This window comes from Piliocolobus tephrosceles, chromosome X, assembly GCF_002776525.5.
Source record: "Piliocolobus tephrosceles isolate RC106 chromosome X, ASM277652v3, whole genome shotgun sequence".
In the NCBI taxonomy this organism is placed as follows: Eukaryota; Metazoa; Chordata; class Mammalia; order Primates; family Cercopithecidae; genus Piliocolobus; species Piliocolobus tephrosceles.
This window is the reverse complement of record NC_045455.1, coordinates 71,103,572-71,120,663: the sequence shown is the minus strand read 5'-3', so window position 1 is coordinate 71,120,663 and position 17,092 is coordinate 71,103,572. Positions and strand designations below refer to the sequence as shown.

Sequence of the window (17,092 nt, the reverse complement as noted above, 5' to 3'; positions counted from 1 at the left end):
TTGGTCAAAGTCTCTGGATAATCATCACCTGAATTATATTTTTAAATCCTAAACCATGTCAATTAAATCAAATCCAGGCCTAAGTAAGGGGAGACTTTTTTAAAAAAAAAAGAAGGGGATTTTTGCTATAAGGGAAGGAACTATTGCAATAGGAAGAACACTCTGACCATATGACCTGAAGCATCAAAAGTCAAGCAAAAGAGGGCTTTTCTTTCACGAAAAGAGCAAACAAAGCAAGAGAGGAGAGATGTGGGAACTTAGAATGGATGGTGTGATGGGGATAGTTGGTTAGGAAGTATCTTGTCTTGTAATCAGCTGATTTTCAGGAGGGGAAGTCAAGGAGGGGTTGTTCCTTGTTCTTTAAGCTCATGGGTGGGTCAAGATCCAGGAGCTTGTGGGGATTGATTAAATTTTTCCTGACTTGATTAAATTTTTATCACATCAAGTCAATGGGTATTTAATCCATATTGGTCAGTGGGGACAAACAGTTCAGCAAATCATTTATGAGAAAATAGAGCATTCCATGGTTTGTGTCCCCCAAAGTTCATGTGTTGGAAACTTAATCTTCAATGCAACAGTGTTGAGAGGTGGGACCTGTAAGAGGTGATTAAATCATAAGGGCTTAGTCCTCGTAAACGGATTAATCCTGTTATTGAGAGAATAGGTCATTGAAGGAGTGAATTCTTGAAGAAAAAAAAAAAAAAGGATGACTTTAGTCCTTTTCTTCTCTTGCTCACTCTTATGCTCTCTTGCCCTTCCACCTTCTGCCACGGGATGGCACAGCATGAAGACCCTTGCTAGAGGCTGGAGGCATGCTCCTGGACTTCCCAGCTTCCAGAACTCGGAGTCAAATACATTTCTGTTCATTATAAATTACCCAGCCTGTATTAACTTTGTTATAGCAACATAAAGTGGACTAAGACAAAATGGGAATTTGGAGGATCGACGTCTGGCCTTATCACAGGTAAACGAAGTCATAAGTCTGTATATCTTATCTAAGTCATATAGGGAAGGGTGGTTCTTTGCAGTAAGCCACTTTTGCAACACAAAAGTGTGAGACTCATGGAAAGTTCAACATCATTAGCTGAATACTGATAATTATGTAATGACTATAATAATAGGAATGTGAGACAGAATGACATCCCTAGCTAACCAACTGATACCAGTACTTAATTTTCATTTATCCAATCTATCTTAATATACCATAGTGCTAAGTATTAGACAGGGTATGCCTCTAAGACAAACTGCAACATGTGTAGGACAATAATATCTGAGCTATGAAATAAGCTAATGAATTACATTTCAGTGTTATTAAAAAAGCCCTGGGCATTTGGGATTTTCATTCAAATAAAATAGTTCAGCCTACTTATGGATGAGATTAGGTTGAAGTCTTTTTGATTCAATATAGATGTTTTTAATTCACAATTTTCAATGTTTAAAACTGTGTCCCATACACACGTATGTTTATTGCAGCACTATTCATAATAGCAAAGACTTGGAACCAACCCAAATGTCCATCAATGACAGACTGGATTAAGAAAATGTGGCACATATACACCATGGAGTACTATGCAGCCATAAAAAAGGATGAATTCATGTCCTTTGTAGGGATACGGATGAAGCTGGAAACCATCATTCTGAGCAAACTATCGCAAGGACAGAAAACCAAACACCGCATGTTCTCAGTCATAGATGGGAAATGAACAATGAGAACACTTAGACACAGGGTGAGGAACATCACACACCAGAGCCTGTCATGGGGTGGTGGGAAGGGGGAGGGATAGCATTAGGAGATATACCTAATGTAAATGATGAGTTAATGAGTGCAGCACACCAACATGGCACATGTATACATATGTAACAAACCTGCACGTTGTGCACATGTACCCTAGAACTTAAAGTATGATTTAAAAAAAGTAAAAAATACAACTGTCCAACTGAATAAGTCTTAAAGCAGCTCATCTACCATGTAAATATGTATGTACTTAGATTTCAGAGAGTTCATTATTTAAACTTATCTTTTAATGTGTTTTATGAACCTGTTGTTAAAGTCATTAAAGTCAGTTATTACTTATACTCAGCAGGTTCATTTCAATTCTTAGTATTTAAGCTGTTCTCACAGTTAAAATACCAAAAAGACTTATTCAACATTATGCATCAACAGCAGGAGAAAACGTTTTCATAAATGAAAAAACTTTCAATTTATGCATACAAAACACTTTCAAGATCAAGAAAATGCCTCCTACTCATCCTATGTATCATAAACAAAGGAATTTTTTCTTCCCACACAGAGAGATAAAGAGGAAAGAAATAAATTTCCACACAGTTTTTGGAGTGGGGGTCGGGGAGACAGAATAATGGTATCCATGGCCTGTAGTTATCAGTCACTCTGAAAACAGGCATCTCTGCCTAACCTGGGCCTAAGTAATGGAAGGAAGCCCAGACTCAGTTTGTCAAAGAGCAGAAAAATCCACTCTTCCTTTTCACCAAGTGAATCGAATCATACAGTTTCCTTCCTTGCATGTGCCCCCACCCAAGCAACAGAGTCCCTTTATGTTTTTGTAAATATTTGGTCTGTCTGACATTTCGCGGGGAGAGGAAGATGGTAAAGAGGCCCAGGGACACACGCTAGGGATCAGTTAGTTACCAGTATCCACGCAATGCCAGTGCAAGCCATAATCAACTGAGGTCTGGCTTATGCTCTCTCCCTGAATGTCACATGATAGGCCACTGCAAAGTAAACAGAACTTCCCTAACTTTAAACACACACATGCAACTCCCCCCTCCGACATGATCTTCCTCTAGTTTAATTACATTGCATTTTGGATGAATGTATTTACTTATTTTAGAGACAAGGTCTTGTTCTGTCACTTAGGCTGGAGTGCAGCGGCACCATCATAACTCATTGTAGCCTGGGATTCCTGGGCTCAAGTGATTCTCCCGCCTCAGCCTTCCAAATAGCTGGGACTACAGGCATGCACAACCATGCCCAGCCTGTATATGTAATGTTTTCTAACATAATGGATTCTTGACAGAATGATGATGCTATTGGCATCTGCTATTTCCCATCCCCTCCAAAGTCTGCCTGTGAAAGATAAGTGCCACAAGTTTAATTTATGCTGCACCCTGAGGAGTCTTGATCGAAAATAAAAGTCGGTATCTATTTAAGAAATGTAATATAAAATTCTTTCCCAAAGGAACTGGCAAAGAGTTTCAGGAGATATGGTAATAATATGTCACATGTAGCCACTAGAAATGTCATGAAGTTATTTTGAAATTATCAGCTACCCTTTTAAACTTCAAAATGACTAAAAGAGCTTCTTGGTTGGATGGTTCGTTTTAATAGGAAACCTGTCTATATTTGCCCTTTAGGGAATTCTCATTCTTTGTGAACAATCAAATTCAGGGATGAACCCATTTAACATCCTCATTAGCACAATACACAGATTAATTAAGCAATCATCTCTCTAGCACTGCTTATCAGTGGTTAACAGGTTTGCCAGTTAACTTTCTGAATCTCAGCCTGTGTTTGTGAATGTCCCAGGCAGCTGGTTAACCATAGTAAGCATTTTGACAAAGCTGATTGCTGCCTTCAATTGGCCTTGATTTGTAACGGTTGTAATAAATTCATAAATATTGTGCTGGAGACAGCAGTGCACAGGAAAGCAATTGGTGTGTATCTGTGGAGGATATGAAACAGAGCAGGAAAGCAGCTAACAGTCAAGCTGTGATCACAGCCACCTATGTAAAAACTGTATTATAGTTTTAATTTAAAAATAATTTTTTTGTTTTTAATTATTTTATTCTTTTTCTCCCCATCACTACAGATGAAACTTAATTGTCAAGGAAAATGATGCAGAGAACTGAAGTCTAGGTATAAGAAAGTAAAATTAATGAGGCCTAAGAAATTTTTAATAGCTATATTTACATCTTAATATGAAAAAATAGCTATACTAAAAGAATGAAAGCTTAAAGTGGATTCAGCTAGAACCTGATCAATTTTAATAATTCCATCACAAACTTCCTCTACCCTTAGTTAAAGGAATAAATCCAAAGAAAAAAATATGCCATAAATTTTATGACATAGTAGACAAATTTTCCTTCATTCACAACTTGATATAGGGAACATTTGAGCGTTCCCCATTTTCAAGTGAAAAAGCTGTTCACTGGAACAGAGTAGGAGAGGGGACTAAAAGGATCAGTTAGAAATGGCCCCTGAATTCAAGTGGATTATCCTGTTCAAATAACTACATGGGAGGCTGTTAGACTAAGGTGTCTCCAGTGCCCTGGGTTCCTAAGTGAGCAAACTGAAACCTAACTCAGATTTTTTTTTTTTTTTTTTTTTTTTTGAGACAGAGTTTTGCTCTGTCTCCCAGGCTGGAGTGCCATGGCACAATCTCGGCTCACTACAACCTACCCCTCCTGGGTTCAAGCAATGCTCCGGCCTCAGCCTCTCAAGTAGCTGGGATTACAGGCACCTGCCACCATGCCCAACTAATTTTATGTATTTTTAGTAGAGACGGGGTTTAGCCATATTGGCCAGGCTGGTCTCGAACTCTTGACCTCAGGTGATCCACCTGCCTTGGTCTCCCAAAGTGCTGGGATTACAGGCATAAGCCACCACACCCAGCCTCTAACTCAGAATTTAAAAGGAGATGAAATATAGGTTCCGCCAATCACAGACAGCTAACTGGCATTTAGTTACATTGTCTTGAACTTCCCACTGGGATAGTTCCAACAAGCTAATTGCTCAAACTTAACCAATCAAAATGTGTTTGTTCAGCGTCTGGCCCTCTAGAAGCTTTCACTGCAACCACCTCAGGTGGTGCCCCAACCACTTCTGGTTTGGAACTGCCTGATTCAGGAATCACTGTTTGCTTAAATAAACTCTAAATTTTAATATGCCAATGCTTATCTTTTACCAATAATATGGAAAATGAGCTGACACCTATACAACCAACTGAAGTCCTAATTTAGGAGAAGTGATGTCATAGAGACTGTAATAGTTCAATGTACTGTAGAGGCATGTTGTAACAGACAAAAACAAAGTGTGGAGAGAACAGTTAATTTGGAATGGGAAGAGAAAGGTTTCATTGAAAAAGTGCCAAGAATGTATCTTGAGAGGAGTGACAGAGAAAGTCATGGAAACTTAAGATACAACCCAACCACCTTACTTTATAAATTGGGAAAGTGACACTCACAGACGTTGATTGCCTTAAGTGTATATAACTTGATAGTGGCAGGGCCGCAGCCAGAAACCAGGTCGATCCTATCTGTATTTTTGGATAATTTACAGATATTATTCTGGGTGCAGGGTAGAAAACAAATTAGGAAGAAGGGGCTGAAATTGTCCAAGTAGTAAGCAACAGCTAAGAGGCTGCTGAATGGTCCAAATGAAGAAATGACGAGCTCTATCTATCTGTCTATCTATCTGTCATCTATCTATCTATCTATCTACAATCATCTATCTATCCATCTATCAATCATCATCTATCTATTCATCCATATCTTCAGTATTAACCGATTTTTTTTTATCATTTTGATGCCTTTTATTAGTTTCCAAACTCAATGTACTTTACAATTAGAATTATTGTTCATATTCATTTCATACAATTCTGAGGCTTTTTATCACACTTTAGGGATCAGAAATAAGGTGTAATTCCCTGCTTCCTGCCTGCATGTGCTAAGGAGGTACCCTGTAAAAATGGAAGAGCGTTTTGCCCTAACTCTTTTGTCATGCAAGAATGAACTAGTGCTGGGTTAAATTAATTGTAGATAGATTGTGGTCATATACTTAAAGGCAACTGAATGCAATTTATAATGCTTAATGAAAATCTCATTTTGGGAATGTTTAAAAGAAAATGATGCAAACCTATACTTGAACTGTGGCTGTGGGAATATACAAATTGGCAAAGTGACAGCACTGGAAGCTGACTGGATTAGTTTGCTAGAGCTTCCCTAACAAGATACCATAGACCAAGTGGCTTAAACAACAGACATTTTCTCACAGTTCTGGAGGCTGGAAGTCCAAGATCAAGGTCTCAGCAGGGTTGGTTTCTTCTGAGGCCTCTCTTCTTGGCTTGCAGGTAGCAGCCCTCTTGCTGCTGCTTCTTCATGTGCTCATCCCTTAGTGCACAGCGTGCCCCTCGTATCTCTTCCTTTTCTTATTAGGACACCAGTCACATTCATTAGGGTCCACCCTAATGGACTCATTTTAACTTAGTCACTTCCTCAAAGACTTTGTCTCCAAATACAGTTAACTTCTGAGATAAGGGTTAGGACTTTAACAAATGAATTTGGGGGGCACAATTCAGCCCATACTACTTCTCTACAAAGAAGTGGTAAGATGGAAATGATGGCCACAGATATCTTGCATTATATAGTACTTCACAGTTTACACAGCAATTTTCATGTTTATGTCATTTAATTTGAGTAGATTTTTGTTATTTGACTCAGTTTTCTTGGATATAGAATTCTGCTGCCAGTTAGAGTTTATATAGGGTGATCGAGGGATGCACAATGGGAGATGCTCAAGTTATAGTCCAGGAGACTTCAGGTCCCAGCTATCCTTCAGATTCAGCTTATTTTAAAGCATCTACATAAACAGACAAATGTAAAAAAAAGTGTGATTTAAATGTCATATCCAGGCCGGGTGCAGTGGCTCACACCTGTAATCCCAGCACTTTGGGAGGCCAAAGCGGGCGTATCACCTGAGGTCAGGAGTTCAAGACCAGTATGGCCAACATGGTGAAACCCCATCTCTACTAAAAATACAAAAATTAGCTGGGCATGGTGGTGGGCGCCTGTAGTCCCAGCTGCTTGGGAGGCTGAGGTGGGAGAATCACTTGAACCCATGTGGCAGAGGTTGCGGTGAGCCAAGATAGTGTCACTGCACTCCAGCCTGGAACAGAGTGAGATTCGGCCTCAAAAAAAAAAAAAAAAAAAAAATCCTTATCTTTTCCGATAAAGGAACAAATCCAGTTTAAAAACAAAACAAAACAAAACAAAAACCGAAAACTAAGCTAAAGAAGGCCTAACTGGGGCTGGAGGATCCAAGACAGCCAATTCACATGACTGTTGACAGGAGGCCTTGGGCCTCTCACTACATGGACTCCTCAGGGTGGCTTGAAATGTTTTCATGACCTAGCATCTGGGCATTCCCCAGAATGAATATTCCAAGAAACAAGCCACCACCTAGGCTCTCAAGCCACATGCTTTCACCTCCACCATTTCTACTCGTTAGAAGTTGGTCAAGTTCAATCCACATTCAAGGAGAGGGGCCCATAATTTTATGTACACACACATAGGCTCTACGTTAGTATCAGGAGAAAATCCTGACCCAGAAATCCTACCCTGCATTAAAATCTGTGATGCAAAAGGGTTTGAGAAGCAATTAGAGGATTTCCTTAGTCAAAATACTGCCCTATTCCTCTTGCTATTAAACAATGAGACCTTTTCCTACCCTGTACTCTAAATGGTGCTCTCAGCTCCTGACAAGGAAATGAACACATCTTTGGCATGTCTCTGAGCTAGTGTATGTCAGCTTTCTGTTTAAATCCTAGGATTCTCTACCACCTGCTTACTTGATAGATGAGGAAGCCAAAGTACAATGGCTTGACAGAGTCATTCTGCCAGTTTGTGGCAGAGTTAGAATCAGAACTCGTTCTAGATTCTGGACTACTATTTAGCTTTATGAAGTTGGTATCAACAGGCCTTAACTGGTACCATTGTTTCTCCTTACTTAACGTTTCTCCTGAAGTTATAGAAGACACTATTGGTTGGTTGGCAAAGCTAACACCTATAACCCAACTCTCATCCCTTCTGGTCATTTCTAATAAGGGGGCTAGAAAAGTGAAATGCTCAATTTGCCAGCCTCCTTCACTTTTAGAGGTAGCCATGTGATAGTTATTGTAAAGGAAATGTGACTAAAGAGAGAATATGATTTGTAAAGGAAATGTGACTAAAGAGAGAATATGATTCCTACGTACCAGGATAACATCATATAACCTTTATTTCGTAAACACATTTATGTGTTTGGTTTATATTGATACCATAATCCCAAGTATTAACCCATTATAGGTGTTCACCTAAGAATGCATCCTGATGGAACTATGCAACCTGGGGATTAAAGTGACCTTTGGATTGAATTTTAGCTTGGAAAGAACTTTAGTAGGAACATGCTGCATACGTCCGTTTTTCTTCTATAAATTGCATAAAAGCAACAAAAAGACTGTATAAATCTCCATAAAGTTTATTTCCAGTGAATCTGGGAGATAAGATACAGTCTTCAGATGTCAAAATAGACATAAGGGCTGCCAAAACAGCTGAGATTTAGCAGAAGTAGTATGAGGAGACAGTGAAAGGAGCAGTGCAGTAAGAGTTGAGAGGGACCAGGTAGTGGCAAATCTCAGCAAAAAATACTGCTTTTGAATGTGAGGGTTCCCCTTGAAAGACAAAAGCTATGTCCCTTGTTTGGAACAATCAGTTAGGAGCAGAGAAGAGCAAGACTGGCTGTGGAGGTCCTCCTGGACCTGGTTTGGTTCAGGGGAGGAGAGGAAAAAGGGCCACCTGCACAAGCAATCACAAGGAACCCTATTTACAAGAGCCAGCATGCTTCTATGACATCAGCAGAAAAGATGAAGCATGTGTGTGGTGTCTGGAAGGCTACCATGGCTGATTTCCTGCAAACAATGGTATATTACAAGTCATCCAGTATTAAGTAAGAAAAAGGAACTGCCGTAAGACTGATACAAAGATACTCTATTAAAAAACTAAGAGAAATTAGCAAAAATTAACAGATAAACAATATTCACCATCTGAAAAATTTCATAGAAGAGATGAGTATTGTTCTGTGACATTTCACCATGAATAGGCTGGGCATGGTGGCTCACACCTGTAATCCTAACATTTTGGGAGGACGAGTCAAGGATTGCTTGAGGTCAGGAGTTTCAGACCAGCCTGGGTAACATAGGGAGACCCTGTCTGCACAAAAATGTTAGAAGAAAAAATTAGCTGGGTGTCGTGGCGTGTGCCTGTGTTCCCAGCTACCTAGAAGGCTGAAGTGGGAAGACTCCTGAGCCTGAGCCTGGAAGGTGGAGGCTGTAGTCAACCATGATCATGCCACTACACTCCAGCCTAGGCAACAGAGATGCTGTCTCAAAAAAAAAAAAAAAAAAAAAAATTCAACATGATTATTAAAATCTAGTGATTCAATTACCTCCATGAAGAAAGTCACAAAACAAGAAGCAAGAAGGAAGAGATAATGAAATCACAGAATGAAAAAACATGAGCTCAGGAAAGGACTTCTAGAAAAAGAAAAATACACACTGTGGGAAACTAAATGAGGTACAGGTAATCAAATGGAGAAATACTAAAGCAATGAAATGGAAGTAAAGAAAAAAATTAAACTGTTCTGGGAATGGGAGACTAGATAATTCAGAACAACTTCACGCTAAGAACTGGAGAAGCTGGACAAAACATTTATTTAAAAAATTCTGCTTGAACACTGACAAGTCAGTAAGATGATGAAAAATTCTTGGGCCAAAATTCAGGAGATAGATACCCAGGGGTGAACCTGACATTTGGGGTCAATTTTGCCCAGGTGCCATTTAAAAATCTGGAAAAGAGACTGAGGAACTGTTCATAAGTTATGATGTCCTCTTGGGGAAGGCAGAAAACATTGGCACATGGGATCCACCAAGAATGGAGGCTCTTATGAACCCTTGTACTTTGGATCTAGACCCCAAAGGCTGAACCCTGGGAATGACAGTGAGCTACAAGTGCCCATGCATAAACTGCAGCCAAGACGCGGTCATCTTGGGGACTCAGATCGTCTTAGTTCCTAAAACTGGATTAAGATGTTTTCAGTCTGACAGTGATCCCAGAAGCAAACAAAACTTGCGTCTGGACAAAAGCATCTTAGACTTCAACTTTTTTTCTACAAACAATTTTGCAAACACTATTTTGGCATATAGTGAAAGACAACCAGGCGTAAGAGTAGAGAAGAAAACATGAAAAAGAGCCAACAGAAACAACACACAATAGAAACAGATTCTGAATTGGCATTAAATATTGGAATTGTCACACATACACACAGAAGTTAATTAACAAGTCTAAAACTTGGACATTTTGAGCAATAATGAGTTATAACCCATGAAATAAAATAGGAATCCATGAATTTATACTGACATAAATAAGTGAATAAAGTAGAAAAAAATGGATAAGGGAATTCCAGTAAGTGTAGAAAAACAGTGGAATTAGAAAACCAGCGGAATTAGAAAACCAGCATTTGGCAAGCACTACAGCAATACATATGAAATACATAGGGATAACTGATTAACATTAACATCATTCTCTCTTGATGTTTACATGGTGTGTCTTTTTTCCATCCTTTTACTTTTAAAGCTCACTATGTTTTAGGTCAGTCTCATAAGCAACATGTAGTTGTTTTTCTGCAGTTTGATCATCTTTGTGTTTTAATTGGATACTGAATCTGTTTTCATTTAACATAATTTGTGAATACATTTAGGCTTATAGCCATGTGTTTTCTATTTGTCTCACCTGTTCTAAATTGCTTTTTTCTCTTCTGCTTGCCTGTTTTGAGGTTATTGAATGCCTTTTATCTTTTCATTATTCCTTATTACTTTTGTTTTCAAATGAAATTCCAACTTCATACATTGCCTGCATATTCTAAACTTCAATTATCTGAGCACCAGTAATTTCTGTCCTATTTCCACACTACCTGACTACTTAATTTGTTTAGTTACTAACATTTATTCTAAAAGGAAATGTTATATTGCCACAGTAAACTAAAGCAATCAGTACCACTTGCCATGGAAAGTAACTAGAACGTACAGAAGAATTTGTTTTATGCTCTGTGAACCACTTCCATATTCCACAAGGCTTTGCCAAGATATATACCTACACCACCCCAAATGGTAGCCACTAGCCACATATAGGTATTTAAAAGTAATGACAAAATTTTAAAACTCAGTTTCTCAGTCACACTGGCTACATTTCAAGTGTATAATACAAGCCACATGAAGCTTGTATTGGCCATTTTTTGGGGGGCAGCACACTTACAGTATTTCCATCATTGTAGAACATTCTGTTGAACAGCACTGTTCTAGACCTTCTCTGTAGCAACCTCCACCCCCTCCACCCAATGCTAAGCCACACTAGTATTTTCGTCTTGGAATTCACCAACTCTTTTCCTAGGCCTTTGCATACTCCCATAGCTCTGCCTGAAATACTCCTCCCCCTTTTGCTCTTTGCTAGCTTCTTTTCATTTTTTAGGACTCATCTCATACGTAAGACCTTCTTGATAATCTGAAGTAGTACCCAACTCCCAATCGCTACACTTATTTCTCATCTCAGCCATTTGGTTTTTTCTTTAATTGCAATCACTGCAATTTACATTTTATTCATGTCTGTTTACTTCCCGTTTTTACCAAAGCTACTCCAATTGTACTTCTATCACAGTATAACCAGGTGGTGGCTATTGGCTGTAATCCGAACACTCTGGGAGACTGAGACGGAAGGATTGTCTGAGGCCAGAAGTTCAAGATCATCTGGGCAACATAGCAAGACCACCGCTACCCTCCACCCCCCTGCTAGTTTTTGTAACTTGAGACAGGGTATCATTCTGTTGTCTAGGCTAGAATGGAGTGGCGCCATCACAGCTCGCTGCAGCCTCAACCTCTTGGGCTCAAGCAATTCTCCTGCCTCAGCCTCCCGGAGTAGCTAAGACTACAGGCATGCGCCACCAAACTTGGCTAATTTTTGTATTTTTTGCACAGATGGTGTCCCACTTTGTTGCCCAGGCTGGTTTTGAACTCCTGGGCTCAAGCAATCCTCCCGGCCTTGGCCTACCAAAGTGTTTTTTTTGTTGAAAAACAATTTTTTTTTTTTTTTAATTAGCCAGTTATGATGACGCACACCTGTAGTCCCAGCTACTCGGGAGGCTGAGGTGGGAGGATCCCTTGAGCCCTGGATTTGGAGGCTGCAGTGAGTTATGATCCCACCACTGCACTCCAGCCTGGGGGTCAGAGAAAGACTCTGCCTCTGGAAAAAAAAAAGAAGGGCTGGGCATGGTGGCTCATGCCTGTAATCCCAGAACTTTGGGAGGCCAAGGAGGGAGGATGGCTTTGAGGCCAGAAGTTTGAGACCAGCGTAGGCGAGACCCCATCTTTATAAAAATCATTTAGAAAAGAAAAAATCTGAAAGAAACAGCTCAATAAAGTTGAGAAATTATGTTTACAGATGCATGTAGAAAGTTATTTAATAAAAATATTTCACCATTTAAACTTGGATTCTCCAGGGTGTCATTCAAAATACCCAAATGGAAAGATCAACAAAATTAATGAATAAACAAAGTTTATTGGAGATTATTAAAGAAAAATGATAAAATAAGGCAAGTCCTAGATCAGACTTAAATACAATATTTAGAAAGATGGCTATATAATTTTAGCTAGGAAAACCAGTAAAAGGGAATATCCTTAAAAGTGGGAGGGGTTCATATAACCTTTTAAAATAGCAAGTTGAGGTGTAAAAGCATCATCAACAATAGTATGTATCTTAATCTTTACACAATTGGACAGTGAGGAGTAAAGTGGGATACTCTACCAATGTCACAGATTTTCAAGTTAGTAAGTCGTAAAATCCTAATGTAGTCATGGGTTAGGATGGTGAAGACAATCCGCAATTACTGGTCAGAGTGAAGTGAAGTGACAGGTCAGATTTTTCAGCATATCCAGTTACTACTTAGGTATGCTTACAAAACTTTGTTAAATAAAGTTGGGTATTGTTAGTAGACCCCTTTACTAAATCATGAGGATAGCTGCCAAAAAAATCAAACAGCTAATTATGTGTTAACTCTCATTTATTTTGGACTGCAGACATACTCTTGCCCTTTATCTATCTAGACAATTCCTTATTACCAGCAGCTGGAATCCAATTGTGCAATTATGGCAACTGGACAGACTTGAGTCATCAGTTATGAGATAGATGACCTTTTAACTGTACTAGCAAACAATTTATAGACTGGGAGATTGTTTTTCGGGAATACTAGTTTAACTGAGACTTTAATTATGGCCCAAGAACTTTTATGAGAAATTCAATTAAAAATTTTGCTTTATAAAAATTTTATAGGTATATGTTACTAATACTGAGAATGGTTGAATTAAAAGAAAATGAGACTGAACAGTACATTTTCACTGGAAACATAAAGCTCTGAATGCTGTGACTGAGTGAACAAAGGAATAGTTCTAAATTTTCTTTTGCAATATAACAAAAAGATTTCAAACTGAAAGACAACATGTTTAACTGAATGACAGATTTAACTACATAGTTTTCATTCTATAAATAAATAACTTGTGAAATATCCCTGAAGTCAGTGGACAAATGGGGAAACCATTATTTTTGTCATATTCTACAATACTGTGAACTAGGATTAGAAATTCTAGGACTTTAAATCTTTGTGCTACAGAGAACAGTACTACTAAAATCAGGAAGTGGCTTCCTAAATAGTATTCATTCTCTGAGGTCATACTTTTTTTTTTTAATTCAAAACACTTAGTAAAGGAAAAGGACACAAGGAAATTCTGATTAAAGTTTTCTCCTGCTCTGTGTGCAATTATACATGCTTTCAAAGTCATTTGCAAGTAAGACCATTTCCTTTGGCGGCTATCTTGTATAAATTAACTTTACAACATACGTTTCTGGAACAGAAACTTTGCACCACCATCATTATGTTACCTATAGAGACAAAACTACTAACACAAGTAATATAGGCTTACAATGATAACAAAACCCTGTGAGAGGGCATGATAAAATTAAATTTTGATTGCCTTGTTTTATTATTATCACTGCTACTGTCTGCTCACAAATTCTGTGGCCAGAGTCCATTTCAAATCCTTCTAAGAGTCCACTTCATGAATTAAACATATACATACGGAACAAAGCAGGTATACTGTAATTTTGAAAAGTAAATCTGTTTTACATAGTACAGCTGGAGGCAGTTTAATATAATCAAAAGTTATAGCTCTAAAAATATGATAGTAGAATATTAAACCTCAGGTTATGTTAGGTTTGTTAACTCTTGGTTTGCTTTGAGTAATTTTTTTCTTCAAAAGCCGCATTCCAAGAAGATGCCTTAAGTATCAACAAGCTACATTTGCAGTACATCAACTCTGTTTAAAGCTATCCAACAATAAGGACACAAGCAGTAAAATATCTGAAGCATGAAACATGTAATGTTGATAACTAATGTTTTAGAACATCAAGAATAAGATTAATGAAGAGCAAAGTAAATCTAAAACAAGGAAAGCGAAGTTACATTTATTAAAAATAAAAATAGTACACAATCTCTGATAACAAAAAAAGCATTTAGAGTCAAAAGACATCCAACATACATTGTAACAATGCACATGTATTAATTAAAAAAAAGACCCATGAAATAATTTTTAAAAAACTTTCAAAAGGAAAAAAATATTTTGGCTTCCTTCTGCTAGAGATTCGCCTACAAACTTACCATGTTAGCTAGACCAGTATTCCCTTTCACATGGTCTGTACAACATAGTACTGCACAATGTGAGCAATTACTTTGATGAACATATTGTTTTTGAATACAATTGTTGGTTCTGTATGGATGATCCAGACATAAATCCATGGTTCCATTTCACAAAAATATTCATAGGCTGGAAGAGCAGTGACAACCACTTCCCAAAATCTTCAGTTTTAACAAAAGGCGCAGCATAAACTACTAAATCTAGATGTTTTCACATTATTTTGCATGAGTATCAAGGACTATGTAAAAATTAACATAAAATCTTAAGTTAGCCAAAACGAGTGTCTCTAAAGATCAAAATTCTTTGCTCTTTTAGCACGGCTGATAACTCTTTTCTGCCTTTGTCACTAATGCTTGTCAAACCAAAGAACTTAGCAAAAGAATATGCACTGCTGAAGGAAGACAGTACCAAAAATACCATACTGAACTTCAGTCTTAAGACACACACAGTTCCTGTTGGATACTGGACTGTGAAAGTTTATTATCTTCAGTCTTTTCATGTCCTGGGGCATGGCAAGTAGTCTTCCGCTTAAATAACCGAAGACTCAATCGAAGTAATTCATTGTCTACCATTGGGGCATTCGTGTAAGCTTGTTTTATGGTGCCCTATTTGAAGAAAACAAAAACAAACTTTAAAAAAGATGTACATTATTAGTTGACAATAGGAAAGATTAACCTCTACCCAAGATATCAAACTTTTAAGAATATTTCATTTTGGATATTAAATTAAATCAGCTTTATTGGATTTCGAAGCAAAATTAGAAAATGGGTTTGGGCTCAATGAATCTTTGAAAAGAAACTTTTAGAGGGCACCCAGTTTAACCTCTTGCTTAAAGGAGGAATCCTCTCAACAATTTCTGACAGGTAACCAGTTTTTACTTCATCATTTCCAATGACAAAACAAACAAAAAACACACTGCACATTCTGTTGTTGAATGGCACTATTTCTTCCATGTGATGAAATGAAAGCTCTTCTATGGTGCTACACTGTAATTCAATCTTACCTCTACTTGACAATCCTTCGGTTCTACGAAGATAAGTGCCATGAGTTCCTTCCTCACAAAGTTTTTCCTTCTGTAAGCCCAACATTCTATTCTATACTCCTTACCAATCTTTCAATGTCCCATAAAAAGTGAGCTCGAGAACTGAATAAATCCTTTAGAAGACAGCTAATCATGCAGTATGCTGAGGAACTACTACCTCCCTTATACTAAAATGTGTATCTATATTATTGTGACTTAAAGTTACATTAGCATTTTTTGGAATGTTATTGTCACAGAGAAGGGACCAGGGAATGTTACAAAATACAAAACAAAGAAAAGTGCATACTGAAATCAGGGGGCAAAGGAGAATGACTGTAGTGATTCTGTCAAAGTAATCTTGAACCAGACCTTTAAGTGAGGAAAACTTGATTATATAGTCAAGACGTGCTTTAAAAATCGCTTATTCCTCATATTTGTTTCCATTTTAATCTTTGGCGATAAACTCATTCTTCTGTCTTTTACAAACTGAATCCCGCCTACCCATTGCCCTAAATCTGAGTATTTTTCTTTAATGAAACTTCTCGTTAGGAATGTTACGTAGTCAAAGATAATTCTGTTTTCCTAACTGCCCCTAAGTAAAAAGCTAGTGAAGTTAACCATTTTATCATTACTCTAAACTTTCTAAGCAAAGAATCACACCAACTCTCTTTTTGTCATCCAGGTTGAGTATTCCCCAACTTAAATGCTTTGGACCAGAAATGTTTCAGATTTTGAAATTTTTTTGAATTCTGGAATATTTGTATTACATTTATGTACCCAGTTGAGCATCCTCATCTAAGAATCCAAAATCTGAAATGCTCCAAAGAGCATTTCCTTTGAGGGTCATGTTGATCCTCACACAATTTCAGATTAGGGATACTCAGTCTGTACCACCTATGCCCACTCACTCACCACCCCAAATACAAATCCCAGTTTCTTTTTTTTTTTTGAGACGGAGTCTCGCTCTGTTGCCAGGCTGGAGTGCAGTGGCGCGATCTCGGTTCACTGCAAGCTCCGCCTCCCGGGTTCAGGCCATTCTCCTGCCTCAGCCTCCCAAGTAGCTGCGACTACAGGCGCTGGCCACCACACCCGGCTAATTTTTTGTATTTTTAGTGGAGACAGGGTTTCACCATGTTAGCCACGATGGTCTCAATCTCCTGACCTCGTGATCTGCCTGCCTTGGCCTCCCAAAGTGCTGGGATTACAGGCGTGAGTCACCGCGCCTGGCCAAAAATCCCAGTTTCTTAACTTCAAAGAGTCTAAAATGTTTTCGTCTTGAGTTTACCAGATTTCATTAACAGATCTCTTCCAAATCTAATTTCTATTTCTTTTACTTCTCAATCTCTTTATTCCTCGCAAATGCTGATATAGGGTCACTTTACTTCCCTTTCTTCCAACTTTGTACATTCTCATAAATACTCCTCTCATAAATATCCTCACCACTCTAAGAAATTTTTTTCCTTGAGTTTCAATTTAAATAAATTTTTGTAATATGTTTGCTTGT

At 38.1% G+C, this 17,092-nt stretch overlaps 1 protein-coding gene across 14 annotated transcripts in view; it reads right to left on the bottom strand.

Moving 5' to 3' along the window:
* Positions 1-12,358: 12,358 nt before the first annotated feature.
* Positions 12,359-17,092, bottom strand: part of ZC3H13 (zinc finger CCCH-type containing 13) — a 97,239-nt gene continuing 92,505 nt past the window's right edge. For 10 of the 14 annotated variants that reach the window (XM_023187268.1, XM_023187267.2, XM_023187271.2 and 7 more), the window contains one exon: positions 12,359-15,172. In XM_023187268.1, coding sequence (XP_023043036.1) covers positions 15,002-15,172 — 171 coding nt within the window. In that variant the 3' untranslated portion in view covers positions 12,359-15,001. The remainder of the gene's footprint in view (positions 15,173-17,092) is intronic. The other 4 variants (XM_023187274.2, XM_023187277.2, XM_023187273.2 and 1 more) reach the window with 1 other exon arrangement.